General features: G+C 44.3%; 1 protein-coding gene and 1 pseudogene across 4 annotated transcripts in view; one reads left to right on the plus strand and one right to left on the minus strand.

Moving 5' to 3' along the window:
* Nucleotides 1-27,779, plus strand: part of KCNQ1 (potassium voltage-gated channel subfamily Q member 1) — a 401,184-nt gene that overhangs the window by 141,159 nt on the left and 232,246 nt on the right. For all 3 annotated transcript variants that reach the window (XM_033207531.1, XM_033207530.1, XM_033207529.1), the window contains exons 9-10: nucleotides 1,842-1,964; nucleotides 2,986-3,127. In XM_033207531.1, coding sequence (XP_033063422.1) covers nucleotides 1,842-1,964; nucleotides 2,986-3,127 — 265 coding nt within the window. The remainder of the gene's footprint in view (nucleotides 1-1,841; nucleotides 1,965-2,985; nucleotides 3,128-27,779) is intronic.
* On the minus strand, nucleotides 26,819-27,777 carry LOC117081496 (annotated as a pseudogene). The gene has a single exon (XR_004436179.1). The product of XR_004436179.1 is annotated as a 60S ribosomal protein L5-like (transcript).

The following is a 27,779-nucleotide window of genomic DNA, read 5'->3' on the forward strand; positions in this document are numbered from 1 at the left end:
CCCTCAGGGCTCGGGAGGCCCTGGTGCCTGGAGGTGAGGGCTGGCGATGGACGGCATGGGCCTTCCTCTGGGCTCACAAGGCCAGTGGGCTGGGAAAGGCAGAGCCCTGGAGCATGATGGGCAGGAAGGTTCTGGGGGTGGGTGGGAGGCAGGCAGTACCAAGCTCTGGGATGCTGGGCTCTGGCTCTGTCACTCCAGGCTCTCCAGGACCCACCGGAGAATGGGACTGCCCTGTTAACATAAGCAAGGACTTAGCACAGAAGCCACTTGAGAACTGCGTCCCTGTGGGTCTCTCTGGTTGGCCACCGCAGGGCCAGGGCTGCCCTGAGGAACAGCTGCTGAGGGGCCCGGAGGGTGGTCATTGCTAGGTTGAATGACAAGTGCCCACTAGGGATAGGGCCTCTGCCCAGTGCAGTGGCTGGGAGCAGTGTCAGCTCCTCTGGGTGCACTGGGCCTGATGTCCCCCAGGAAGGCCCAGGGCCTGGGCAGCCCCTGCTGGCTGGGGTCCCCCCTGCAGGCCTCCTGAGCTTGCTGCCCCAGGCAAGGCCCAGGCTATCAGGGGCCAGTCGCAGTCCTGCCGGGCTCCTGGCTCAGCTATGGGGGGGCTGTGAGCTCCCACCCTTGGCCTGGTTTTATGACTTCACAGTTTCTCCTTCCCAGGAGACCGTAAATCAGGCCCGTAAACCCACCTTGGTCCCAGCGTGAGCATGCTGACTGCCCATGCCCAGCAGGGGACCACATTGGATTCCTGGTCCCACTCCCTAGGAACCACAGGTCCTGTGAAACGGGGCTCCCTCGGAAGCTGCACACACTGTGCAGGGAGGACTGGAGTGGGGGCCCCAGGTGACAGGCCTGCACAGGAGCAGGGCAGGGGTTGTGGGGTTTGCCAGGGTTGGGGGACCACATGGAGTGCTCGACCTGTATGTGTGATGCTCGGGCCTTGGAAGACTGGGCTTGTGCCCTTGCCTGCCTGTCCCTGGGTGCTGGGTGGGAGTGAGGGCTGCAGGTGCCCCTCGCCAGCTGCTGTGTCTATCTGGGACTATCACCCAGGAGCCCACCAGTGTGGGGGCACATTCTCCACTCGGCCCTCTCTCAGGCTCATGTGGCCAGTGATGACAAGGCCACCAGGACGTGTCCTCATACAGGCCCTGGGAGCCCCTCCTGCCCACCTGGATGCTGCACGACTTCCCTCTGCCAAGTCCCCTACCGACAGTGTCTCCTCCTCCCACCCTTCCCATGTGGTGCTGCCATGGGGTCTCTCTGAAATGCTGGCTTCAAAGCTGCACTCATGTGCCATCAGAGGCTCCCCCAACTGCAAGGTGGCACTTACAGGCCTCTGGGAGAGACCTCACCTCCTGTCAGCCCAAGGGACCCTTCCTCTCCCTGCCCCCTGTTCAGCACCTGCAGGTCCTGGACGACCTCTTTCTCAGCCCTTCCTCACTGTGTGGCCGCTGGTTGCCTATGTCTGCATTGGTCTCCTATGCACGCTGTGCACCCTGGCACCCAGGGACGCTGTGCAACCTGCCCACCTTTGCGAGTCTTGCCTTTGGCTCAAGGCTGGCTCGGGGCCGGTAAAGACCTTTGTGGTGTCCCAGCTGTGGGTAACAGTTGGCCCAGGTGGCGGTGAGCTGCCTGGCACAGCAAGGGACCAAGCCAGGCTGCCTGGGCAGAGGGTCTGGGAGCTGGGACCATGTCAAGCCTGTGACTCTGAGGTCCCAGACCCTGCCACCCAGAGGGGAGGGAGTCTGGCCTGGGGAACAGGGAGGGGGAGCTGTAGCTTCCATAAGGGCCCCCACTGGGTGGCTCAGCAGGTGACAGCCTCTCCCCCTGACCGACCTCAGACCGCATGGAGGTGCTATGCTGCCGAGAACCCCGACTCCTCCACCTGGAAGATCTATGTCCGGAAGCCCTCCCGGAGCCACACTCTGCTGTCACCCAGCCCCAAACCCAAGAAGTCTGTGGTGGTGAGTAGCCCACCTGCCACCAGGGCAGGGCCTTCTTGCTAGCAGGTGGGGGGGCATGGGGGCCGCAGCACAAGGCTGGGATCTCACCATGCATTGGACCTGGTGTGGCCTATGTCAGGGTGTCAGCATCGTTCGGGACACTGGGCTATACACCCGATGCTAGGTTCCTGCTATCCCAATGTCCCCCGACTTGGGGGTATGTAGGATCGGTCATTCCAGGGTCAGGGCATGAGAGTTCCAGAGATAGAGCTCTGGGAGCAGGACGTGCTGGAAAGAAGGCTCTTCAGAGGGCCTTGGGGTTGGGCTTTCCACGTGGGGCGCAGTGGGTGGTGAGCAGTGGGCAGGGGGCCACGTGAGGTGGGCAGTGGGAGGGGAGCAGCAGGGGAGGGAGGTGATGCAAGGGTGTAGCGAAGGGGGTCTGGAGGTCACAGGGCAGTGGAGTTTGGCAGGTGCCAGGCAGAAGTCTTGTGACGTGGCTGCGGTCATAAGAGGGGTTGGGGCTGATGCTGGCATGGTTCCGCTTCCTGGCCTGTGCCCACACCCTCTGTGGAGAGACCTGGCCTTCTCAGTTTCCAGCTGCCAGTGGAGCCTCCGTGCCGACTGTTCCCTGTGCTGGAATGTTCCCCCAGATTTCCACACAGCCTGCTCCCTGACTTCAGGCGCCCTCTTCATGCCCTGCTGGCCCCTAGCCTGTTCCCTCCATATGCCTTCACCCTTACTGGTCACAGCTCCCATTACCACTTCCACTGGCACCATCTTGTATGTCTGTCTGCTTCCTGCTGTCCTGTTAGCGAGGCCATGAGCTCACAGGGCAGCACCAGGGCCAAGCCCCCCATGTGACCCCCAGCAGCCCTGCCCTGTCTCTGTGTGAGGACTCTGGAGCTGGCCCCAGGCCTCAGGTCCCTGTCCGGGTGTATGTGGTGGGGGCTGGGCTCAGGGTAGCTGCACAGGCACTTTGGGGCCAGCGTAGGGCCTGGCAGATGATGTCCAGGAACCGCTAATCTATTGTCTGTTTTTTTAGGTAAAGAAAAAAAAGTTCAAGCTGGACAAAGACAATGGGGTGAGTCCCGGAGAGAAGATGCTCACAGTCCCCCATATCACGTGCGACCCCCCAGAAGAGCGGAGGCTGGACCACTTCTCTGTTGACGGCTATGACAGTTCTGGTGAGAACCCCTCAAGCAGGTGTGGGCCACAGGGCCGGGAAGGTCACTGCCTTTTTTGGGAGACCGAGCAAGCCAATGAGTTTCTCCCTTGGGCTGGGGTCTCTGATAACGAGGTATGAACAGACAGAGGGTGGAGCTTCTAGAAACTTCTGTAAACCTTCCAGCTGCCTTCCCCTCAGAGTCTTCCCAAGGAGGGGCTGGCCACACCTTCTGATGCGAGAGGAAGCCTGGGCAGGTGACGGGACGGGTCAGCTCTGTCCGGCCGTGCTGAGGGTAGGCTGTGTTCCTGATTCCAGCTGCCTGGCTTCCTCCCAGCTGAGCCCACGGGCTGTGGTTGGAAAGTGTCTGGGGTGACCTCTGGGCCCACTGGCAGGGAGACCAGAGGTAAGGGGTCTGGGGACGGTGCCCTGGAGGAGAAGCCCCAGGCCTGGGTAAAACGTGGGGGGTCTGATGGGACAGGCTGTTCTCATGCAGCCCGGAGGCCACGAGTCTGTACGTGATGGTGTGGCTCAGACCTGCATCCCTCCTCTCACCCCTGCAGTGGGGGCTGGGATGAAGCTACCTTCTGCAGCACCTGACAATTGGATGGCAGACCTGTCTAGGGTTTAGATGCCCTCCATCCCGGGTGAGGGGTTTTACCCACGCTAACTCGTAAGCATGGCTCTTTGACAGACATGGAGAGCGAGGCCCTGGACGCTGGGCTCGTGTGCTCTAGCCACACGGCGGGAATACAGCAGTGCCCAGTTGTGGCCCCCACGAGTGAGGCCCTGGAGGCTGGGCTCGTGTGCTCCAGCCACACGGCAGGGACACAGCAGTGCCTGGTTGTGGCCCCCATACGCCTCCTGCCAACTTCTGCTGTTCCCAGAAGTGCAGCTGGCTGAGCGCACACAGCAGGTGGCCTGCGGTGATGCCAGGGCATCAGTGCTTGGCCTCCCCACACTGCTCCAGGGCAGACCTGGCCTCCTGGCTGCTTCAGGAGGCACACGTGATGCATCCGTCATCTTGGGACCAGTTTTGAGACAAACCTCCTATAGGACAGGACCGTGAACTGGCCAGCTCTACAGAGTGTGAGGGGCTGGAGACCTCATGCTCCCTGGCCACAGATGCCCTTGAGAGTTAGGAGAGGCGGAAGGGACCCCACTTCTCCCTGGGAGCTCCAACTTCTCTCGCATATGACTTCAATGCCCACTTCTGGGGACTGTGATCCCAAACTGCCAAATTCTCTAGCAGCTCCCTTAAAATCGAATGTGAAGGATTCTGGCTTTTTCTGGCCTCTGAGCCCAGTGTGGGGTATTCGAGATAGCTGTGCTGCCACCAGGACAGGGGCGTGCCCCTTGTCTTCCCAGGAGAAAACACAGTGAAGCCTGTTTGCTCCCCAGTACCTTGTGCAAAGGTGCCATCTGTGGCCCTGCTCGCTGCTTCCTCTGAGGCAGACATAGTGGTGACTGTGTTCTGATACAAAGATGGCACTTGCCGGCTGCTGCACTGCAGCACCAATGCAGGGGCCCTGGCAAATGTTTGCAGAAGCACCTGTCCCAGGGCGCGGTCTCCCTGGGAGGAGAGGGGCACCTGTTTTGAAAATACTTGGTTGTCATGGTGCCAGAAAGAAGCACTAGTTCAGGCCCACGGGAAACAGTGGCCTTGCCCTCCCAGCATGGGAGAGCCCTCAACTTCCAGGTGGTGGGGGGAGCACAGCATTCCAGGTGGTGGGGAGCACAGCGTTTGAAGCCCACTCCTCTTTGACCACTTGCTGTTGTCCAGACAGACATCACGCACTTGCGCCTTGCATTGGTTCCTGCTCACCTTGTTTCTGCTCACTGGGTTTCTGCCCCTTGAAGTCTCAGACTCCTTCTTCCATGACTCCAAGGCATGTCCCTCTAAGGAGGCTTGATCCCACCCTGGAGGGACTGCTCCCCACTCTCCCTGCCTTCCATGCCCCATGGGAGGACTCCATGTGGCCCAGTCCCTTGGAGACTTGACCCCACTGTTCTGGACTCTGGGCTATTGGAAGCCAGGCCCTGCCTCAGTTGTGCCAAGTGGCCAGGGTTCCATGCCTGGCAGAGGAGGTGGGTCATCCACCTTGCCCTCCCATCCAGGTCATATGATCCATTCCCTCATCAGCAGCTGTCCCTTTACCCTTTGATCACTTCTGTATCCATCCCTCCTCTCTCAGACCTCTTCCCGGTGCCTGGGACCAATCCGAATGTTCCAGCTTACCAGCAGTTGTAAGGATGCTGTCACGTCTTATGCATGGCAGAGAGGGTACAAACCCACACTGTTCACAACCCTTTGTGCTTGCAGACACCAGCCCAGCCCGCCAAGCTCCAGTTTATTCGGGATGGTTCACCTGCATCCCCCCATCCTTGGCAGGAGGCTGGGTGGTGTTCCCTGCCCCTTGGGGCTTTCCTGGGCATCCAATGTGGAAGTCACCAGGCAAGACCAAGTCCAGGCACCCGCTCCACTGGGCACCAGGCTCCCCAGGGCCTCAGATGCCATCAGGATTTGGCTGGGACCTGGCCACATCTCTGAGCCCCTGGGATGTGCTCCCACCTGCCCGCTGGAGCCGGCACAAAGGGCGATTGTGCCAACCAGTGCCCAGTGCCCCCACAGCTCTGGATTCAGGGCTGGGACCATTGTCTCCATGCAAATGGGGGCTTTCTGCGCATGCTAACGGGCAGGTGGGCGTGGCCGGGGGCTGGGGACGCAGCCTGTGTGCGGCCTGGAGAAGCATCGCTTGCTGCTTGCTGAATGCGGGGCAGCCCGAGTCGATGCCATCCATTCAGCCTGGTTAGTGTTATGAAGTCATTAGTGCTGTCTGCGGAATGTTAATGAGGAGCAAGTGCGGAGAAAGTCAGGCGCCTTTTGTGGAATGCTCCTCCACGGAGGTTTTTCTTTCCTGCTGGACTTTTTTCTTTCCTAACTTGATAAGTCAGCCCAGGCTGGAGCCACCAGATTTCTGGAGCCTGAGCTGTCGACCTGGCCCCCAGGGACCTAGAGCGGCCCCTGATACTCCTGAGTCCCCTTTGCCCAGGAGGCTCTTGGAGAGTCCTGGCATGGGGAGAAGGGCATGTGGATCCCAGGGCAGATGCCACCCCTGGGGAAGCCCCACAGCCCCTCAAGGCGGGTACGAACAGCCACACTGATCCCCCGCAAAGGCAAACCCAGGCCTCGACCTTGCCTGACTGTGCTTATTGTTGTGTGAATCTGCAGATTAGGCAGAAGTCCCCTTGACCCTGCCTCAGGGCTCCTACCTGTCTGCGCCATCCACCTGCACACAGACCCCTTCAGCTTGTGCTCTAGCTGGTGCTGTGCAGTGTTGGCCCCATTTATAGATGGAGAAACGGAAGGACAGGGCCATGTGGGGAACTCCTGAGGACACCTGTGTGTCCTGACACCCCACTGAGCCTGCTAAGAGGCACATGCGGGTATGGCAGTGGCAGACCTCAGGGGAGGGAGGCTGGGAAGGAAGAAGGTCCCTCACGGTGGCATCAGAACACAGACTAACCTGCAGCAAAAATGGGCTGCGTGGTCCCTGCAGAGCAGCCTCACTAAGGGGAGGAACCAGCGCTCATCCCACGCGGCAGGGTCTGCTGCTGTTCCCCCAACCTTCTGACCTGGGTGGGGAGGGAGGGGAATGGCAGCAGCCACCCAGCTCGAGAGCCAGAGCGCAGCAGGGGCTGGCCAGCCTAGCCCTAGGGTCTTTGCAGTGAAGCCTCACAGACTGCTCGTGAAGGATGCATGGCGACCCAACCTCAGGCCGCTTGGCTTGGCAGTGTTGAAGGGACTGGGGACCTGCGAGGATGCAGTGGCCACTGTCCATGCCTAGCCTGGGGAGCCTGACACTCACAGCCTGGCTGCTGCTGCCTTGGGGGTCCTGAAGATCCTCTGTATGCTTGCGGGGTGGGGGCAGACACAGGCAGCCTCCTGCTCAGAGGGTCCAAGTAGGCACGGGCCATCCACATCTGCAGGTCAGAAGAGGCCTGGGCTGGAGCCACATACTGGCCATCCTGCCTCGCTGTCCCTGCCTCAGAGCCACTGTATTCACTCTGCCTGGAACTGTCTTGCCTGGATCCCAGAAGTCCTGAAGGAGCCACCTCCATCCTGCGCTGACTACCCCGCCCCTCCTCCACTCTAGTTGTCTCCACAGCCAGGTCACCACTGACCAGGTTGTCCAGTCCCCTCCTCAAAGGGGAGTGGCCCTTTGTCTTTCACCACTGACCCTTCCCGAGCTGGTACCATGCGTAACCCACGGTGGGCACACGATAAAAATGCAGGGCCGTGCCACCAGGGTTTTGTCTTGACAAAGGGGCTGGAGGCGGGTTGTCAAGAACAGGGCTGGCCGGAGGTGGCCTCCTGAACACCCAGTCCCCAGGAGGGCAGAGGCGACTTCCCCAAATTCACTGGTCCTGGAGGCCGCCGCAGAGGCCTTTTGCTGCTCAGAGAACACTGGGATGGAAGGTCCGGGTCTGTGACGTAGGATCAGGCAGCACGTACGTTTCCACCTGGCCTAGAGGTCATTCTGAAGGGCTTCTGCGGAGGTGTCTTCAAAGCTGTGCCTGTGTATGTCACCACGTGTTTGTCAGGTGACCTGGGATGATTGTGTGGTTCCCCATTTGTGAAGTGGGGCAGCGTGCTGGAGGAGCATGCGTCACCTACCCAGAGGTTCCCTGTGGCCTGGGGTCTCGTCTTTCACACTCGTGTGTGTACTTTTTGGAAGCACGCGTCGTGGAACAGCCTAATTTCTCACTTCTACGCTTGTGAGCCTGGTTCTCACAGGGTCAGGCTATAGCCTCCTCCTGCTCCCAGCTTGACATCCTCAGCCCAACACACCAAGCCTGGCCTTTCACCCACTCCTCCATTCAAAGCTGTGTGTTCTGATTGTGCATTTTTGGTGGCTGCTGCAGGATTAAATCCTGAATGCTTTGCCAATGGAGATCAAAAGTCACCCTAACTCCTCTGGAACCTCACTGGGACCTCAAGGTGCTCCAGATCCTACTGTCTCTTGCCGTTTCCTGGGCCTTTGTTGCCCAGTGTTTTGGTTTTGTCTTTTAAACAATCCTCTTTTTGTTGATGCTGCATACATCTAGATATTTACTCACAGACTTGCAGTTTTCTGTCTCACTGTTTGGATTTAATTTCCTTTTTCCTGAAGTCTGTGATTCTTTCAGTGAAGGTAAACTCTCAGTTTCTGGTTGTCTGAAATATTTTTACTTTGCCTTTATTCTTGGATGATGATTTCGTTGGGGGGAAAGTTACAGGTTAATGTGTATATTTTGTCTGAAGACTCTGGAGCTATAACACTGCAGTCTCCTAGCTTCTGTGGCTTATCAGGCTGATTGATTTTCCTTTGTAAGTGACCCTACCTCTAGTGACTTCAGAAACCTTCCTTTTGACTTTAGTGTTCAGAAATTTCACTGTACTGTACCAAGGTGGTGGATTATTTTTATTTATCGTGCCTACAATTTGTTGTGATTCCTGAATCTGAGGATTTATGTCTTTCGTCAACTGTGGAAAGTCAGTACCATTATGTTGTAGAATATTGCCTCCCCTAATGCTTCTGATCTTTTCCAGAAACTTCTATTTGACCATCTCATTGTCTTCCTCAGCTGTCTCATAGATTTTCTATCTCTGTCTCCCTCTGCTTCACTCACAGAATTTTCCATGCAGTTTCTAACTCTTGAGATGTTTCTGTTCCACTGCTTTATCCACCCACTGAGACTTTCAGTTACATATTTTTTCCATTCCTATAAATTCTTGTATGTGGGTTTAATTTGCTTTATTTTAGCATCTTGTGCCTTTCTCATATTTTAAACTACAACTTTAAATCTTTAGGTCATTTGAACCTGTGTATTTTGTACCCTCTATCATGTCATTTCATCATCTGCAGTTCTTGGAGAATCTAATTCTGTTCACTGTAGTTTTTCCTGACTCTTGCTCATGATGGCTCATTTCACTGTGGGTTTGCAATTTAGATCATGAGTTTGTGTGGTGGATGTTTTTGTTTGTGGGGTTCCTGTGTATCCTGTATAAGGTACATGCCTCTGGAGAAGCTGTACTTTTGCTTGTACAGGGTGACTGAGTGAACCAATCCAGGACCTTCATGATACATGTTTTAGATATGGGATCTTCCAGACAACCTATGCAGTGTAAACAGAAACCCCAGTCTCCTGTGAGAGCAAGTCTAAGTTACATATATTGAGAGAGTTTTATTTTATAAAGTAAAACTGTCTTTATTTGCAGGAGACACGGCTATCTATGTAGAAAATCTGATAAATATACAAGATGACCACTATGACTAATATATGAGTTTAGTAAGGTGGCAGATACAAGATTAATATGAAAAATCAATTCCATTCATATATTCTTACAGCAAATAACCAGAAATTGAAATTTTTAAAATACAGGCATGTTTCATTCTTATTGACTGCACTTTGATTTGTTGCACTTTGCTGATAATGCATTTTTTACAAATTGAAGGTTTGTGGCAACCCTGCTCAAGTTGAAGCCAGTACTCATTTACCATTTCAATAATCCTAGGGCCCTTAAGAATTATGCTAAATCTACTCTGCTTATGCTCTATAATGGAACAACAAAGCCTGATGACAGTACATCTGTTGACAACATGGTTTACTGAATATGTTGAGCCCATTTTTGAGACCTACTGCTCAGACAAAAAGATTCCTCAAAATGTTACTGCTCATTGACAGTGCACCTGGTCATCCAAGACCTCTGATGGAGATGTACAAGAAGATTAATGTTGTTCTTATGCCTGCTAACACAACATCCATTCTGCAGCCCATAATCAAGGAGTAATTCCAACTTCAAAGTTTTATTATTTAAGAAATGCATTTTATAAGGCTATAGCGGTCATAGAGAGTGATTGCTTTGATGAATCTGGGCAAAGTAAATTGAAAACACTTTAGAAAAGAATCACCATTCTGGATGAAATTGAGAATATTAGTGATTCATGGAAGAAGGTAAAAATATCAACATTAACAGGAATTGGGAAAAAGTTGATTTCAACCCTCTTGGATGACTGTGAGGGGTTGAAGATTTCAGTAGAGGAAGTAACTGCTGATGTTGTGAAAACTGCAAGAGAACTAGAATTAGAAATGGAGCCTGAAGATGTGGCTGAAATATCATTAGTTATTAGAGAAATGCAAATGAAAACCACCATGAAATACCAGTACCCAATTATTATATTGTGTAAAATTAGGGAGATGGATGATACCAAGTGTTGGTGAAGATGTGTTGGAGGTGGAACTCTCACGTGCTCCTGGTGAGCATGCAAAGTCCAAAGCGATGCAACCATTTGGGAAACAGTTCAGCAGTTTCTTAATGTGTTAAATATATACCTACCATATTCCACAGCCATTCTATTCTTAGGTATTTATCCAGGAGAAATAAGATCATATGCATGCCACCATTTGTACATGGAATAGTCATAGCAGCTTTATAAAAACTGGAAACCCAAAACTGGAGGCAACTCAAATGCCCATCATTTGAATAGATTTTTTTTTCAAAGTTGTGGTATATTCCTACAATGGAATACTACTCCGAAATACAAAGGAATGAACCATTGATACACCTACAATATGGATAAATTGCAACATAATTATGGTGAGTGAAAGAAGCCAGACCAAAAAAAAAAAAAGAGTACATGGTATCTTATTTATGTAAAAATCTACAAAATGACCACTAATATAGAGTGGCAAAAATATCAGTGGTTATCAGTGGTTACCTGGGGGTCAGGGGTAGTGGCAGGAGGGAAAAGGACACAAAAGGGCACAAAAAAACTTTTGGGGCAGTGGATATGTTCATTATCATAATCATGGCAATGGTTTCATCGTGTGTCAAAAGTTACCAAATTGCACACTTTAAACATATGCAAGTTATGTCAATTATACCTCAATAAAGCTGTTTATAATAAATGTGTAATATAAATATATAATATATATTTTGCATAGCAAAAAAATACTGAAAATACTTTTTTATTGATAACCTAAAGAAACCAGTTGCCACTCACCTATAGGCCTGGGGCTAATTTAGTTGCTATATAAAAATGCTCTTGGCCAGGCCGCGGTAGCTCATGCCTGTAATCCCAGCACTTTGGGAGGCCGAGGTGGGCAGATCACAAGGTCAGGAGATCAAGACCATCCTGGCTAACACGGTGAAACCCCATCTCTACTAAAAAAATACAAAAAATTAGCCAGGCGTGGTGGCGGGTGCCTGTAGTCCCAGTTACTTGGGAGGCTGAGGCAGGAGAATGGCGTGAACCCTGGAGGCGGAGCTTGCAGTGAGCTGAGATCACGCCACTGCACTCCAGACTGGGAGAGAGAGTGAGACTCCATCTCAAAAATAAAAAAAATAAAAAATAAATAAAAATGGTCTTGTAAATAAAGATAAAAATTAAAGGGTTCACAGAAAAGGAAATACCAATGATTCTTAAGAATGAAAATGGGCCGGGCGCGGTGGCTCAAGCCTGTAATCCCAGCACTTTGGGAGGCCGAGACGGGCCGATCACGAGGTCAGGAGATCGAGACCATCCTGGCTAACATGGTGAAACCCCGTCTCTACTAAAAATACAAAAAACTAGCCGGGCGACGTGGCGGGCGCCTGTTAGTCCCACCTACTCGGGAGGCTGAGGCAGGAGAATGGCGTGAACCCGGGAGGCGGAGCTTGCAGTGAGATGAGATCCGGCCACTGCACTCCAGCCTGGGCGGCAGAGCGAGACTCCGTCTCAAAAAAAAAAAAAAAGAATGAAAATGTGCCGGATGACTTCAATTATGACAGAAATGCAAATTAAAGCAATGGGATTTTTGAAACTTATCTAATTATTAAATATCAAAGAGTTTGATAACACTATGGGTATGTGTACAGGGAAACTCTCAGTCATTGATGTTGGAAAAATAAATTGATGCAAACCTCTGTGGAGATAAATAAGGCAATCTCAATCAAAATTAAAGATGCATATGCCTTTGAATCATTCTAGAAATTTATTCTACACATATCTTACACATTTGCAAAACAATCCATCATGAGGATATTGATTTCTGCAATTGTTAAATAGCAAATAATTGCAAACCAGCAACATGCCCATCAGTGGAGGCCTGCTTCAAGTATCATATCTCCATTAAACAGTCATCAAAACTGTGAGGCTGCACTCTCATCACTGGTGCAGGCCATCCCTGATATCTGATCCTAGAAATAACAGTACATCTTTCAGAAAAGTATGAAATCTGCCATCCTGTGGGGGCAAATACAATGGTTTACAAAACAAAGTTTTATCTGCCTTGTTCTGTGTCTTGGAACTGTTTGAAGAACATTGGGATTATCTTTTCTGTAAAGGTTAGATAGAACTGAGTTGTATAACCATCTGGGCCTGACACATGTTTTATAGGACATCTTTAATAATTTCTTTTTAGCCTGTTTTATGATAAGTTGTTATACATTAGTTTATTGCATCTTTTGGAGTGATTTATTCACTCCTATTTAATTTCCTCAAGTGTTTCAATTGTGTTGCCACTTGGTAGCAACTAATTTTTTCCTTTAGTGATTTTATGGTCTCTATCATCTCTTTGTTTTTCTTTTCCTTTATGCCTGAACTTTTGTAGTTTTTCTCCTTTTCTCTTAAGCACATGAGAAATTTATCTATTTTATTTATATTATCAGAAAACTATCTTTGTACTCTTTGTTATCTATTTCATTAATCTAAGCTTTTATAGCTGTTAATTCCCTTTTCTTGGCTAACTCTGTTTTCTTTTACTTAAGAGTCATAGTTCATTTATTTGAAGTTCTTCTACTAAAGGCATTTTTAAAGGCTATAAATTTTCCTCTGATTGCAGCTTTAGCTGTGACACATAGATCTGATTATGAAATATGTTCCTTTTCATTGCTTTCTTGATAGTTTTTATTTTGTGTTTTGATTTTTCTCTTTAGAGTTCTTTTAATGTCTTCTTAATTTTTAAGCAGTAAATTTTTATCACTGTTATTTATTTCTAATTTAGTAGGTTTACAGTGAAAGGATGTAGCCTATGAAGTCTCCACTTCTTTTAAATGAAGATTTTCTTTGTGTCCAAGTATGAAAATAAGACCATTATTTTTGTAAATGCTCCACAGACCTCAGAAAATATTTTCTGTATTTGTAGGACACAAAGTTTTATTTGTATACGTGACAGCTAAAATGTATATTGAGATGGATTGTATATACATACATACATATATATATATATGTATACATATATGCTTATTCATTGCCTCATTTAGGTCTGCTCTGCTCTTAGTTTAAAAAAAAAAAAAAAAAAAAAAAAAAAAACCTAATACATCTGCCAGATTCTGAGACAGGAAAATTAAATCCTTCCTGTACAATTATGTTTCTAAAACTTGAGTGGCAGGTTCCATGGAGTGGTTTGGAGTATAGCCTATATGGCCAACCTTCTTAGGGCCATAGCCCAGCTCTGCCATTTTCTTACGTGGCCCTAAGCAAGCTACTGCATTCTCTATGCCTCAGTTTCCACATCTGTGAAATCAGGATCCTAACTGTGCCTGCTCCCAGGACTCCTGTGTTGACTGAGTTAGAACATGTAAAGTGCTCACCCAGGGCCCATATGCAGCAAACAGTCTTGTGTCTCTGTCTACTGCCAAATTGGCCCCAGGCTCTATCAACACCAGATCTGCTCTGCTCTCCTTCCAAACACTCGTACCACAAATCTAGGGGCTATTCTTTCTTTTAGTGTCCTTAATATTGTATTACTTTCTAATATTCACTTTAACTTTACAGATGAGTAGAATGGAATAGATGTGTTTCAGTACAGAACTTTTTTCTTATGTTTGCTTGAGCTCCCCTCCTCTCTGTTACCTATGTTGATAATCTAGGATTTGTTGTCTAACATTTTTCCTGATGTTCATATAATATTCAATGAAATAAAATACATGTGACATAATGAAGGCATTATCATTGTTTTCCAAACTCATGGAATCATATCATACCTGCTTTCTGCATCTTGTTTTTCTCAATCAGTAAAATAGTAAAAATGTCCCTAAGGCTGCTGGAACAATTCTATTTTGATTTAATTCGATCTCTAATTGAATTTTATTTCTATTTCAATTCTATTCTAAAATTTATAATCTCTGCTTAATTTCCTTTGGTGTACATATTCTGTGATGTTCTCTATTGCTTAAAATTCATTTTGTTTCTGAACATAGGTTCTTGAACCTGTTTCTATGTACAGAACTTTTATTTCTATGTGATAAATTTCCAGAATGTATTCGTTTGCTAGGGCTGCCATAACAAAAATACCACAGGCTGGGTGGCTTAGACGGCAGACATTTATTTCTCACAATTCTGGAGGATAGAAGTCTGAGATCAAGGTGTCAGCAAGGTTGCTTTCCCTGAGGCCTCTCTCCTTGCCTTGCAGATGGCTGCCTTCTTCCTGTGTCATCACATGGTCGTTGCTCTGTGCACTTGCATCCCAGTGTTTCTCTGTGTGTCCAAATATCCTTTTCTTTAAGGGCACCCGTCACATTGGATTAGGGCCACCCTAACAGCCTCACTGTAGCTTCATCACCTCTTCAAAGGTCCTGTCTCCAAATATGCTGAGTCACATGCTGAGGTATTAAAGACTAGGGCTTCAGTTGCAAATCTTGTGGGACACAATTCAGCCCATGACACAGGAATAGGCATGTTAATTTCAGTGATGTGGCCAGGTTGTTTTTCTTGGGTTGTCTGACCTTGAATTCCACAGGCAGGGTTCCTCTTTCCGGGCCGGCATTCCTGCCCACCCATCCTGGCAGAGTGACTTGTTGTCAGCCAAGTGGGGCAGAGTTTCTCCACTGTACTTCTATTGACATCTAGTGCCGGATAAGTCTTTGTTGAGGGAGGAAGTCCTGTCCATTGTAGGATGTTTAGCAGCATCTCTGGCCCCTACCAGGAAGCCAGCAGCATCATTCCCTCAGTTATGACAACCAAAAACATCTCCACATGTTGCCACATGTCCCCTGGAGGGCAAAATTGCCCCCAGTTGTGACCTGCTGGGCTAAGGTGGTCCCTCATGATTCTTTCTTAAAACAAAACAAACTTTATTTGGCAATAAAATTTTGAACTACAGAAAAATTACAAGCATGAGATATAAAACACCTATATACCCTTCACTAAGACTTACCAGTTTACTAATTGTTACATTTTGCCACATTCGCTTTATCATTTGAACCCCTTTCTCTACATTCTATTCACATAACGTTTTTCTGAAACATCTGTGAGTTGCATACTCCACAGCCCTTTGCCCCTAAACATTTTGCTGTGTATTTCTGAAAAATAAAGATATTATCTTTGAAAGCAAGAATACAGTTATCGACTTCTACAATTAAACATCGATATAATACTTTGACCTAATTTAATGCCTATGTTCCCATTTTGTCAGTTGCCATGACAGTGTCCTTTGTAGCATTTTTTCCTCCACTGAAAGATCCAGTTCAGGGTCAGTATTGCCTTTAGATGTGTCTCTTCAGTCGTCTTTAATCTGGAGCATTTCTAGTCTCCTTCTCTGTTATGACACTGATATTTTTGAAAGATACAGTCCTGCCACTTCTTGGGGGAGTTTGATGTTTCCTCAGGTTATATCCACGTTGTGTACTCTGTAAGTGACCTGATGTCCTTCTCAGTGTACCACATCCTGAGGCACACAGTGTATCTGCCCCTTATTGAAGATGTTATTTTGATCACCAAATTGAGGCATTATCCACTTTTCTACCTTACGGTTACTATATTTTGTCTTGCAACCAATAGAAAATCTGGGGGAGATTCTTTAAGGCCATGCATATACCCTGCTGTGTATCAAAAAAGTCTCTCCAGATTTAAATGCTTTTGGAAACCAGGCTTTACTGTGGTAGTTGCAAAAATGATAATTTTCCAACTCTAGCACCCCTTCTACGAGAGTATAGAAAGAAAAAAAAAATACCATCCCGTTGGAATGGTTACCTCATCGTGGTTTTGATTTGCATTTTCCTAATGATGCTGAGCGTTTTTCCATGTGCCTGGTGCTCAATTGTATATCTTCTTTAATGAAATATTTATTCAGATCTTTTATCCATTTTTAAAAATGACACTTTTAAGTTTTTTATTTTTAGACATTCACATGCAATGGTAAGAAATAATAGGGATCCCATGCACCCTTTAGTTAGTTTCCCTCAGTGGTAGCATCTTCTAAAACCATAGCACAATATGATAACCAGAATGTCAACAGTGAGAGTCAAGATACAGAGTGTTTCCATCACAAGGATTCCCATTGTTTGTCCTTTTACACCAACTTTCTCCCACCCTATTCCTCTAACCCCTGGCAACCACTAATCTGTTCTCTGATTCTGTAGTTTTATCTTTTCAAAAGTGCCATATAAATGGAATCACACCGTACACAATATCTTAGAAACTGAGTCTTTTGGCTCAGCATCATTCTCTGGATTCACTCAAGTTGTTTTGTATAGCGACAGTTCACTAAATTGTAGTGCTGAGTGGAATTTCATGATATGGACGTATACCCCAGTTTAACCATTCCCTCATCCAAGGACATGTGGGTCATTTCCAGTTTGGGCTATTACAAATCATAGTAGGCTGAACAATGGCCCCCAAAGTAGCCAGGTCCTAACTCCTGGAACCTATGACTATTGCCTTCTGTGGCAAAGGGCACTCTGCAGATGTGTTAAATGAAGGACCTTGAGATGGAGAGATCATCCTGGATTGTCTGAGTGGGTCCAGTGTAATCACAAGGGTCCTTATAAGAGGGAGGCAGAAGCATATTTGACTATAGAAGAGAAAGAGGGTTATGTGGCCACGGAAGCAGGGGCAGGAAATGGTAATGTGATTTGAGGAAGGGGTCGCAAACCAAGGAATGCAGGCAGCTTCCAGAAGAAAAGGCAAGGAAAGGGAAGTGGAGCCTCCAGAAGGAACCGGCCCTGCCGACACCTTGATTTTTAGTCCCTTAAGACTCTTTTCAGACTTCTGGCCTCTAGAACTGTTAAAAAAAAAAAAAAAGAAAAAAAAAAGCTTGTGTTGTTTTAAGCCACTAAGTTTGTGGAAATGTATTACAGCAGCCATGGGAACCTTATACATTGATAAGGATGACATGAATATTCTTGTAAGGTTCTTGTGTGAACATAAGTTTTTATTTCTTTGGGATAAAAACCCAAGCTGGTAACTGCTGAGTTATATGGCAGTTGCATGTTTAGTTTTATAAGAAACTACCAAACTGATTTTCCAGAGTGACTGCACCATTTCACATTCTCCATTCCTGCCAGCAATGTCTAAGTTATGTAGTTTCTCTGCATTCTTGCTGGTATTTGATGTTCACACTGTTTTTCATTTTATCCATTCAGATAAGTGGGTAGTGAGATCTCACTGTGGTTTACATGTACATTTCCTCATTAGGATGATACTGAACATCTTTTCATGTGCCTGTTTGCCATTTTTATGTTCTATTCAGTGAAATTCTTATTGATACCATTTTCCCATTTCCCAATTATAATGACTTTTTGTTACTGTCGAGTTTTGGGAGATATTTATATATTCTAGACACTTATACTAAGTCAGAAACAGGGTGCAAATATTTTACTCATTGTAGCTTTCATTGTCATCATCTCAACAGGGTACTTTATAGAGCAAACATTTTAAAATTGGATGAGATTCAATGTATCCTTTTTATGGATTGCACTTCTGATGTCAGGTCTAAGAAGACCTTGGCCCTGGACCCCAAATATTTTCTCCCATAGCTTTTTTCTAACAGCCTTGTGGAGATAATAGTTTACATACATACAATTCACCCATTTAAAGAATATGATTGAATGGTTTTTAGTATAGGCATACCTCGGAGATATTGTAGTTCGGCTCCAGTACACTGCAATAAAGCAAATATTGCAATAAAGCAAGTCACACAAATTTTTTGGTTTACCACTGCATATAAAAGTTATGTTTATATTGTAGTCTATTAAGTGTGCAATAGCCCCATGTCTAGGAAAACAATGTGCCTACCTTAATTGAAAAACACTTTATTGCTAAAAAATGCTGACCCAGAATGAAGTGAGCACATGTTGTTGGAAAAATGACACTGATAGACTTGCTCAATGCAGGCTTACCACACACATTTAATTTTTAAAAAACACAATATCCACAAAGTACAATAAAGTGAAGTGTGCCTGTGTATCCCCAGAGCTGTGCAACTGCCACTCCAGTTTGAGAACATTTTCATCATTCCAAAAAGAAACCCAGTGCCTTTTAAATATCACCCCCAAACCCACTATTCCATCTCCCTCAGCCCTAGGCAATAACTAATCTTTCTCTCTATGGATTTGCCTATTCTGGACATTTTATATAAATGGAATCATACAATGTATGGTCCTTTGTGACTGGTTGCTTTGACTTAGCATCATGTTTTTAAGGTTCGTACTTCATCTTTTTTTTTTTTTTTTTTTTTTTCTTCTGAGACGGAGTCTCACTCTGTTGCCCAGGCTGGAGTGCAGTGGCGTGATATTGGCTCACTGCAACCTCTGCCTCCCGGGTTCAAGCAATTCACCCGCCTCAGCCTCCCAAGCAGTTGGGATTACAGGCACACACCACCAAGCCTGGCTAATTTTTGTATTTTTAGTAGTGACGGGGTTTCGCCATGTTAGCCAGGCTGCTCTCGAACTCCTGACCTCAGGTGATCTGCCCGCCTTGACCTCCTAACCTGCTGGGACCACAGGTGTGAGCCATTGCATCCAGTCCTTGTGCTTCATTCTTTTATGAATGAATAATCTACCATCGTATGATATACAATGAATAAACATTTTGTTTATCCATTCATTTGTTGATAAGCATTTTAGATTGTTTCCACATTTTGACTACTAGGAAAAATGCTTCTAGAACACGTGAATATGGGTTTTTGTGTGGACATGTGTCTTCATATCTCTTGGGCATGAAAGAGATATGAAAGGCTGGGTGTGGTGGTGGCTCACGCCTGTAATCCCAACACTTTGGGAGGCCGAGGCAGGTAGATCACCTAAGGTCAGGAGTTCGAGACCAGCCTGGCCAACATGGTGAAACGCTATCTCTACTAAAAATACAAAAATTAGCTGGTTATGGTGGCAAGTGCCTGTAATTCCTGCTACTCGGGAGGCTCAGGCAGGAGGATTGCTTGAACCCAGGAGGAAGAGGTTGCAGTGAGCTGAGACCATGCCATTGCACTCCAGCCTGGGCAACAGAGCAAGACTCCGTTTCAAAAAAAAAAAAAAAGAAAGGGATATGAAAACACATGGGAATGGAAAGCTGAGTCAGATGACAACTTTTTTTTTTTTTTTTTTTTTGAGACAGAGTCTTGCTCTGTCGCCAAGCTGGAGAGCAGTGGTGCAATCTCAGCTCACTGCAACCTCCGCCTCCTGGGTTCAAGCGATTCCCCTGCCTCAGCCTCCCAAATAGCTGGGATTACAGGCACATGTCACCATGCCCAGCTAATTTTTTGTATTTTAGTAGAGATGGGGTTTCACCATGTTGTCCAAGATGGTCTCGATCTCCTGACCTTGTGATCCACCCGCCTCGGCCTCCCAAAGAGCTGGGATTACAGGTGTGAGCCATAGCACCCAGCCGATAACTATCTTTTTGAAGAACTGACCAATTATTTCCAAAGTGGGTGCATCATTTTACATTCTCACCACCAGCATATGAGCACTGTGCAATTTCTCCACATCCTCACCAACACTTGCTATTATCTTTTTTCAATTACAGCCATCTTAGTGGTTATTAACTGGTACCTCCTTTTGGGTTTGATTTACATTTTCCTATGACTAATCATGTTGAGCATCTTTTCATGTGTTTGTTGACTATATATATGTCATCACTGAAGAAATGTCTATTCCAATTCTTCATCCATTCTTTAAGTTGGGATATTTGTCTTTTTGTTTTTGAGTTGTAAGAGTTATTTATATATCCAGTAACAAGTCCCCTATCAGATAAATTATTTGCAAATATTTTCTCCCATCTGTAGGTTGTCTTTTCACTTTCTTTAAGATGTCTTTTGAAGCACAAAAGTTTTTAATTTTTATGAAGTCCAATATATCTACTTTTTTTCTTTTGTTCCTTGTTCTTTGGTGTTATATCTAAGAAATCTCTGCCAAATCCAAGGTCATAAAGATTTACCCTTATGTTTACTCTAAGAATTTTATAGCTTTATCTGTTATGTATTTATGTCTTTGATCCACTTTGAGTTAATTTTTGTATATGATGTGGAGTGGTCCAATTTATTTTTCTCATGTGGATATCAATTGTTTCAACACTATTTGTTCAAAAGACTATTCTTTCCACATTGAATGTTCTTGGCATCCTTGTCAAAAATCAATTGACATAGATGTATGGCTCCATTTTTACACTCGATTCTATTCCCTTGATCTATATATCTATCTCATGCCGGTATCACATTTTCTTGAATACTGTTGCTTTGTAGTCATTTTGGAGATCAGGAAGTGTGAAGCCTCCAACTTTTCTTTTTCAAAATTGTTGCTATTCTGGGTCCTTTGCATTTTCATATGAAGTTTAACATCAGTTTATTATTCTACAAAGAAACCAGCTGAGATTCTGGTAAGGATTGTGTTGAATTTGTAGATCAACACAATTCTGGGAGTGTTGCCATCTTAACAATATTAAGTCTTCTAGTCTATGAGCATGTAATGTCTTTCCATTTATTTGTATCTTCTTTTCTTTCAACAGTGTTTTGTAATTTTCAGAGGATAAATTTTGTACTTCTTTTGTTAAATTTATTCCCAAGATATTTTATTTTTCTTTAATATGGTAAAGATATACATAAAATCTACTATTTTACCCATTTTAGGTATATAGTTATGTGGCATTAAGTAAATTTGCACTGTTGTGCTTTACTCTTTTTTGAGGTTGTTGTACATGGAATTGTTGTCTTAATTATATTTTCAGATTGTTTTTTGACAGTGTGTAGAAATACAATTGATTTTTATATACTGATTTTGTCTCTTGCAACCTTACTGAACTCATTAGTTATAATTGTTTCACAATGGATTCCTTGGGGTTTTCTGTATACAACAGTGATATGGTTTGGATGTTTGGTCCCTCCAAATCTCATATTAAAATGATTTCCAATGTTGGAGGTGGGGTCTGGTGGGAGGTGTTTGGATCATGCATGGAGCCCTCATGAATGGCTTGGTACCATCCCCATGGTAATCAGCGAGTTCTGTGGTAGTTTATGCTAAGAGCTGGTTGTTTAAAGAACCTGCCACCTCCCTCCACCTTGCTCCTGTTCTTGCCATGTGATATGCCTTCCCCTCTGCCTTTCGCCATGATTGTAAGCTTCTTGAGGCCCTCACCAGGAGCAGGTGCTGGTGCCGTATTTCCTGTATAGCCTGAAGAACTGTGAGCCCATTAAAATCTTCTTTATAAATTACCCAGCCTCGGGTGTTCCTTTATAGTAATGCAAAACTGAACTAACACAAAGATTATGCCATCTCCAAGTAGTTTTACTTCTTCTTTCCAGTCTGGATTCTTTCTCTTCCCAAATTGTCCTGGATAGAACACTCAGTAAATGTTGAATACAAGTAGAAAAAGCAGATCTCTTTGTCTGGTTCCTGATCTTAATGGGGAAACATTTAGTCATTGCTGTTAAGTATGATATTAACTGTGATTTTTAATAGATGGCCTTTATCAGGTTGAGGATGTTCCCTTCTATTCCTAGTATACTGAGTACGGCTTTTTCTCCCATCATGGAAGGGTATTGAATTTTATTACCCAAATGCTTTTCTGTGTCTTTTATTCTATCATTAATTGCTCTAGATGGAATGTGTGTTTCCTCACAATGTGTATGTTGAAATCCTAACCCCCAATGTTGGTATTAGGAGGTGAGGCCTTTGGGAAGTGGTTAGGTCATGAGGGTGGAGACCTCATGGAAGGGATTAGTGCCCTCGTAAAAGAGACCTCAGTGAGCTCCTTTTTTTTCCTTCCATCATATGAGGACACAAGAAGACAACTGTTCATGAACCAGAAAGTGGGTCCTCACCAGACGCTGAATCTGCCAGTGCCTTGACCTTGAACTTCCAAGCCTGTAAAACTGCAAAAAAATAAATTTCTGTGTTTATAAGCCACCAGTTCGTGGTATTTTGTTATAACAATCTGAACAGACTGACAGAAATCGTGATGTTTTGTCTTTTATTGATAATGGTGCATTACATTAATTGATTTTCAGATGTTAATTCAACCTTGCATTCCTGAAATAAGTCCCATTTGATTATAATGTATAATCCCTTTTAAACATTGCTTGATTTTACTTGCTAGTATTTTGTTGAGGGTTTCGAGGGTTTTACATCATTTTCATCACAGTTATTGTAACAAAATACAAAAATCAATAGTATTTCTATATGCTGTCAAAAACAATCTGAAAATATAATTAAGAAAACAATCCCATTTACAACATCAAGAAAGAATAAAGCACAATAGTGTGAATTTGCCTAATGCCACAGAACTATACACCTAAAATGGGTAAAATAAATTTTATAAGTTCTCTTTTCATGTTTTTGTCTGATTTTGGTGTCAGGGTGATACTGGACTCAAAGAATGTATTGGAAAATTTTTCCTCCTCTTCTATTTTTTTTTTTTTGTTGTTGTTGTTGGAAGAGTTCATAAAGAATTTATATTCTTTAGATATTTGGCCATCTGGCCCCCTTGGGCTTTTCTTTTTAACTAGCGTTCTGATAACGAATTCAATCTCTTTAACTTGTTATAGATCCATTCACATTTTCTGCTTATTTCTTAGTCAGTTTTCATCTTTCTAGGTATTTGTCCATTTCATCTAAGTTGTGTAATTTATTGGCACAAAATTGTTCATAGTATTCCTTCATAATCCTTTTTATTTCTGTCAGGTTGGTAGTATACTTCCCTCATTCATTCCTTTTTCCTTTTCTTTTTCAGAAACAGAGTCTCTCTCTGTTGCCCAGGCTGGAATAGAGTGGTGTAATCATAGCTCACTGTAACCTTGATCTAGTCTCAAGTGATCCTTGCCCCTTACCTTATGATAGGTGTGCACCACAACATCAGCTGTTTTTCAAAAAATATTTTGTAGAGATAGGGTCTTGCTTTGTTGCACAGGCTATTCTTGAACTCCTGGCCACAAGCAATTCTCCTGCCTTGGCCTCCCAAATTGCTGGGCTAACAGGGGTGAGCCACTGCAGCTAGCCTCTTTTTTCTCCTTTAATTTGTAAAACTGCCATTCATTTTTGATTTTAGTAATTTGAGTTTTCTCTATCCCCCTTCGCCTCATGCACTTCCCCCTCTCTCTTTCCTTTTCCCCCTTTCTCCCTTTCTTTTCTTCTCCCTCTCCCTCTCTCTTACCAATCTATCAAAGGTTTGTTAATTTTGCTGATCTTTTCAAAGAACAAAGTTTTGGATTTGTTGACTTTATTATTTTTATATTCCATATTTTATTTCTACTCTAATATTTATTATATTTTTTTCTACTTGCTTTAGGTTTAGTTTGCTCTTCTTTTTCTAGTTTCCTGAGGTGGGGAGTTGGCTTATTGATTTGAAGCCTTATTTTTTGATATAGGCATTCATAGCTATAAAATTCCATCTCTGCACTGCTTTAAATGTATCCCATAAGTTCTGTTATGTTGTATCTTCATTTTCATTAATCTCAAAGTACGTTTAATTTCCCTTGTGAATTCTTTCACCCATTGATTAAAAGAATGTAGTGTTGTTTAATTTCCACATGTGTATGTTTCCCTAATTTCTTTGCTACTGGGTTCTACTTTTATTCCATTATATTCAGAAAAAAATACCTTGTATTATTTCAATCCTTTTAAATTTATGGAGGTTTGTTTTGTGACTTACCATATGGTCCTTCTTGAAGAATGTTTCATGTGCACTTGAAAATACTGTATATTCAATGCTGGTTGTTGGGTGAAGTGCTCTATAATTACCTTTTGAATCTAGTTGGTTTATGGTGTTGCTCATATCTTCTATTTCCTTATTGATCTTCTTTCTTCTACTACACATTATTGAAAGTGGAGTGTTGAAGTCTCCAACTGCTATTGTTGAATTGACTATTTCTCTGTTCAGTTCTGTCAGTTTTTGCTTCATATGTTTTAGTTCTATTGTTAGGTGAATATATGTTTGTAATCATATCTTCTCATGAATTGACATTTTATTATGAGATATCGTGTTTAACTTCAGTAACATTCTTAATTTAAAGTCTCCTTTGACTTTATTATAGCACTTCAGGTTACTTATGATTGCTGCTTACATGATATATATTTTTCCATCCTTTTACTTTCAGTCAGCAGTTTTCATCTAAAGTATGCCTCATATAGATGGAATACAGATGGATCCTGTTTTTCAAATCCGGTCTGACAATTCCTGCCTTTGATTAGATTGTGTAATCCATTCACATTTAATGTTATTACTGATATAGTTAGATTTACATCCTCAGTTTTACTTTTTGTCTTTTCTTTTTTTTTTTTTTTTTTTTTTTTTTTTTTTTTTTTTTTTGAGACGGAGTCTGCTCTTTCGCCCGGGCTGGAGTGCAGTGGCCGGATCTCAGCTCACTGCAAGCTCCGCCTCCCGGGTTTTACGCCATTCTCCTGCCTCAGCCTCCCGAGTAGCTGGACTACAGGCGCCCGCCACCTCGCCCGGCTAGTTTTTTTGTATTTTTTTTTTAGTAGAGACGGGGTTTCACCGTGTTAGCCAGGATGGTCTCGATCTCCTGACCTCGTGATCCGCCCGTCTCGGCCTCCCAAAGTGCTGGGATTACAGGCTTGAGCCACCGCGCCCGCCACTTTTTGTCTTTTCTATGTACTATTTCTTGTTCCTCTATTTCTCCTTTGCTGCTTTCTTTTCCATCTAGTGAATATTTTCTAATATAAATTTTCATTTATGATTCTTCAATATTCTATTTGTTATTAGTGTTTGCTCTAGGGCTTACCTTATGTAAGCCCTATGTCTCAAAATTTACTTCATATTTATATTAATCCGGGTGAGATATAGAAGTTATTCCTGTATGAGTTTATTCAGTTTTACCACTTTTGTGGTATTATTGTTACATATATTACATCTTTATTATGCACTATTATAATCGTATTATATAATGATACATCTTTAAAGAAGCTGAAAGGAGAGCAAGTATATATTTCTAGTTTCTGTTTTATTAACCTCCTTATATCATATGTTTGATCTACTTTTTTGGTTTTTATGGATTTGAGTTACCAACTGGTAGCACTTCCTTACTCTAGAACAGCTTTGCTCCTATTTACCTCCTTACTCTTTGCTTTTGGATATATGTGAACTTACTAGGAGCACTTGCTTTTTGCCTGAAGAACTTCCTCTAGTAGTTCTTACAAAGCTGGTCTGCTAACAAGGAATTCTGTTTTTGTTTATCTATAAATGTTTTTATTTTGCCTTATTTTTGAAAGAAACTTTTCTGGATACAGTATTCTTGGATTCTTGGTCGACTTTTTTTTTTTTTTTTACTTTGAGCACTTTGGATATGTTACCCCACTACTTTGTGGGTACCACTGTTTCTGACGAAAAGTCAGCTCCACATTTGTCTCCCTGACACCAGAACAGGGGAGGGTATTAAGCAGAGTGCCACATAGCCTCACCTCCCACCATTTCATCCAACAGTAGTGGTTGGGTAATAGTTCAGTACCCCACTCTGAATAACTGATAGAACAACAAGACAGAAAATCAACAAGGATATGAAAGAGTTCGTACTATTATTGTTAAATTGTCTATTATTGTTGAATTGCCTGTTTCTCTCTTCAGTTCTGACAGTTTTATTTCATATACTTTAGGGCTGTGTTTTTAGCTGTTATAAATTTTTTATTTATGATTTTTGTTTATGATTTCTATTTCTTCCTGTTAAATTTTCTATCTTGTAAACATTGTAAAATGTTTCTCAATATCTCTAATAACGTGGCTTGTTTTTAAAGTCTATTTTGTCTGATTTTATTTATTTTATTTTATTTTTGGGATGGAGTCTCACTCTGTCGCCCAGGCTGGAGTGCAGTAGCGTGATCTTGGCTCACTGCAACCTCCACCTCCCGGATTCAAGTGGTTCTCCTGTCTCAGCATCCCAAGTAGCTGGGACTATAGGCATCTGCCACCATGCCCAGCTAATTTTTAGTCGAGACAGGGTTTCACCATGTTGGCCAGGCTGGTCTTGAACTCCTGACCTCGAGTGCTCTGTCTGCTTCGGCCTCCCAGAATGCTGGGATTACAGGTGTGAGCCACTGCACCTAGCCAATTTTGTCTGATTTTAGTGCAGTCACTCTAGCTTTCTTATTACTGTTTGCATGTCATCTTTTTCCATCATTTTACTTTCAACTATGTCTTTGAATCTAAAGTGTGACTCTTGCAGACCATATATATTTGGATCCTGCTTTTAAGGCAGTCTGGCAATCTCTGCCCTGTATTGAGTTTTTAATTCACTTATATGTAATATAATTATTGATGCTGAAGGATTTATATCTACCATGTTGTTATTTATTTTCTATATGTCTCATATCACTTTTGTTCCTCTCTTCCTCCTTTACTGCTTTCTGCATGTTGAATAGGTATGTTCTAGAGTACCATTTTAATTCCTTTATTAGTTTATTTCCCCCATTCATTTTTATTTTTTTTTCTTTCCATAAGTTTATTGCCTGTATCTGAAAAATCATCATAGAAAATTGTTTGGTTTAGCTCTCAGCAGCCCGCTCCTGAGCTCTGAAGAAGCTTGCCTTCTTTTGAGCTACCCGATCCTTCTTCTGAGCAAGACATTTTGGGACAGTTCCATCTCTTCTTTTTAACTTCTTTCTTGGGCTTCTTTTCATAGACTGGATTCTCTCATATTGCAACATGAGCTTTCTTATACATCTCCTCCATCATGTCTGGAGTTATGCTGTTCTTTATGTATTGAGAGAACTGTTTCTTGTAAGCATCTTCATCTTCTTCCATTAAGTAGCACATGTAATCTGCAGCATTCTGGCCCATGATGTGCTTCCAGTGTACTTCCGCATTAAATTCCTTGCTTTCAGAATCATAACCAGGAAATCGTTTGGTACTACGAGGGATAGACAAGCCTCCATCCACAGCTCCCTTCAGGGCGCCAAAAACTTTATTGCCAGTGGTAGTTCTGGCAAGGCCTGCATCCAAATAGCAGGTGAAGGCACCTGGCTGACCATCAATGCTTTCCACATTGTATTCATCACCAGTCACCTCCACTTGGCCTTTATAGATCTTGTCCATGCCAAACCTATTGAGAAGCCTGCGGGCCAGCAGCAGGCCAGTACAATATGCTGCAGCATAATTTGTCAGGCCAACCTTCCCACCATATTTTGGCAGTTCGTGGGCATATGCTGCACAGACTATCATATCTCCCTCTATACGGGCATAAGCAATCTGACAAATGATATCTCTGTTTGTTACACGAACTATCATCCTGTATTTGGGTGTGTTGTATTTATTTTTATCCTGTATCACCAAGAGTTCGTGAGCATAGTAATCAGTTTTACCCTCTCGTCGTCTTCTAAATTTCACTTGGTATCTCTTAAAGTAGGCCTTATTCTTAACAACTTTAACAAACCCCATCCTGCGGAACTGAGACCCGCATCCGCAGCTCAACAGAGACCTGCAGGCCCAGCA

Source organism: Trachypithecus francoisi, unplaced genomic scaffold (genome assembly GCF_009764315.1).
Source record: "Trachypithecus francoisi isolate TF-2019V2 unplaced genomic scaffold, Tfra_2.0 Lachesis_group8, whole genome shotgun sequence".
Taxonomy (NCBI): Eukaryota; Metazoa; Chordata; class Mammalia; order Primates; family Cercopithecidae; genus Trachypithecus; species Trachypithecus francoisi.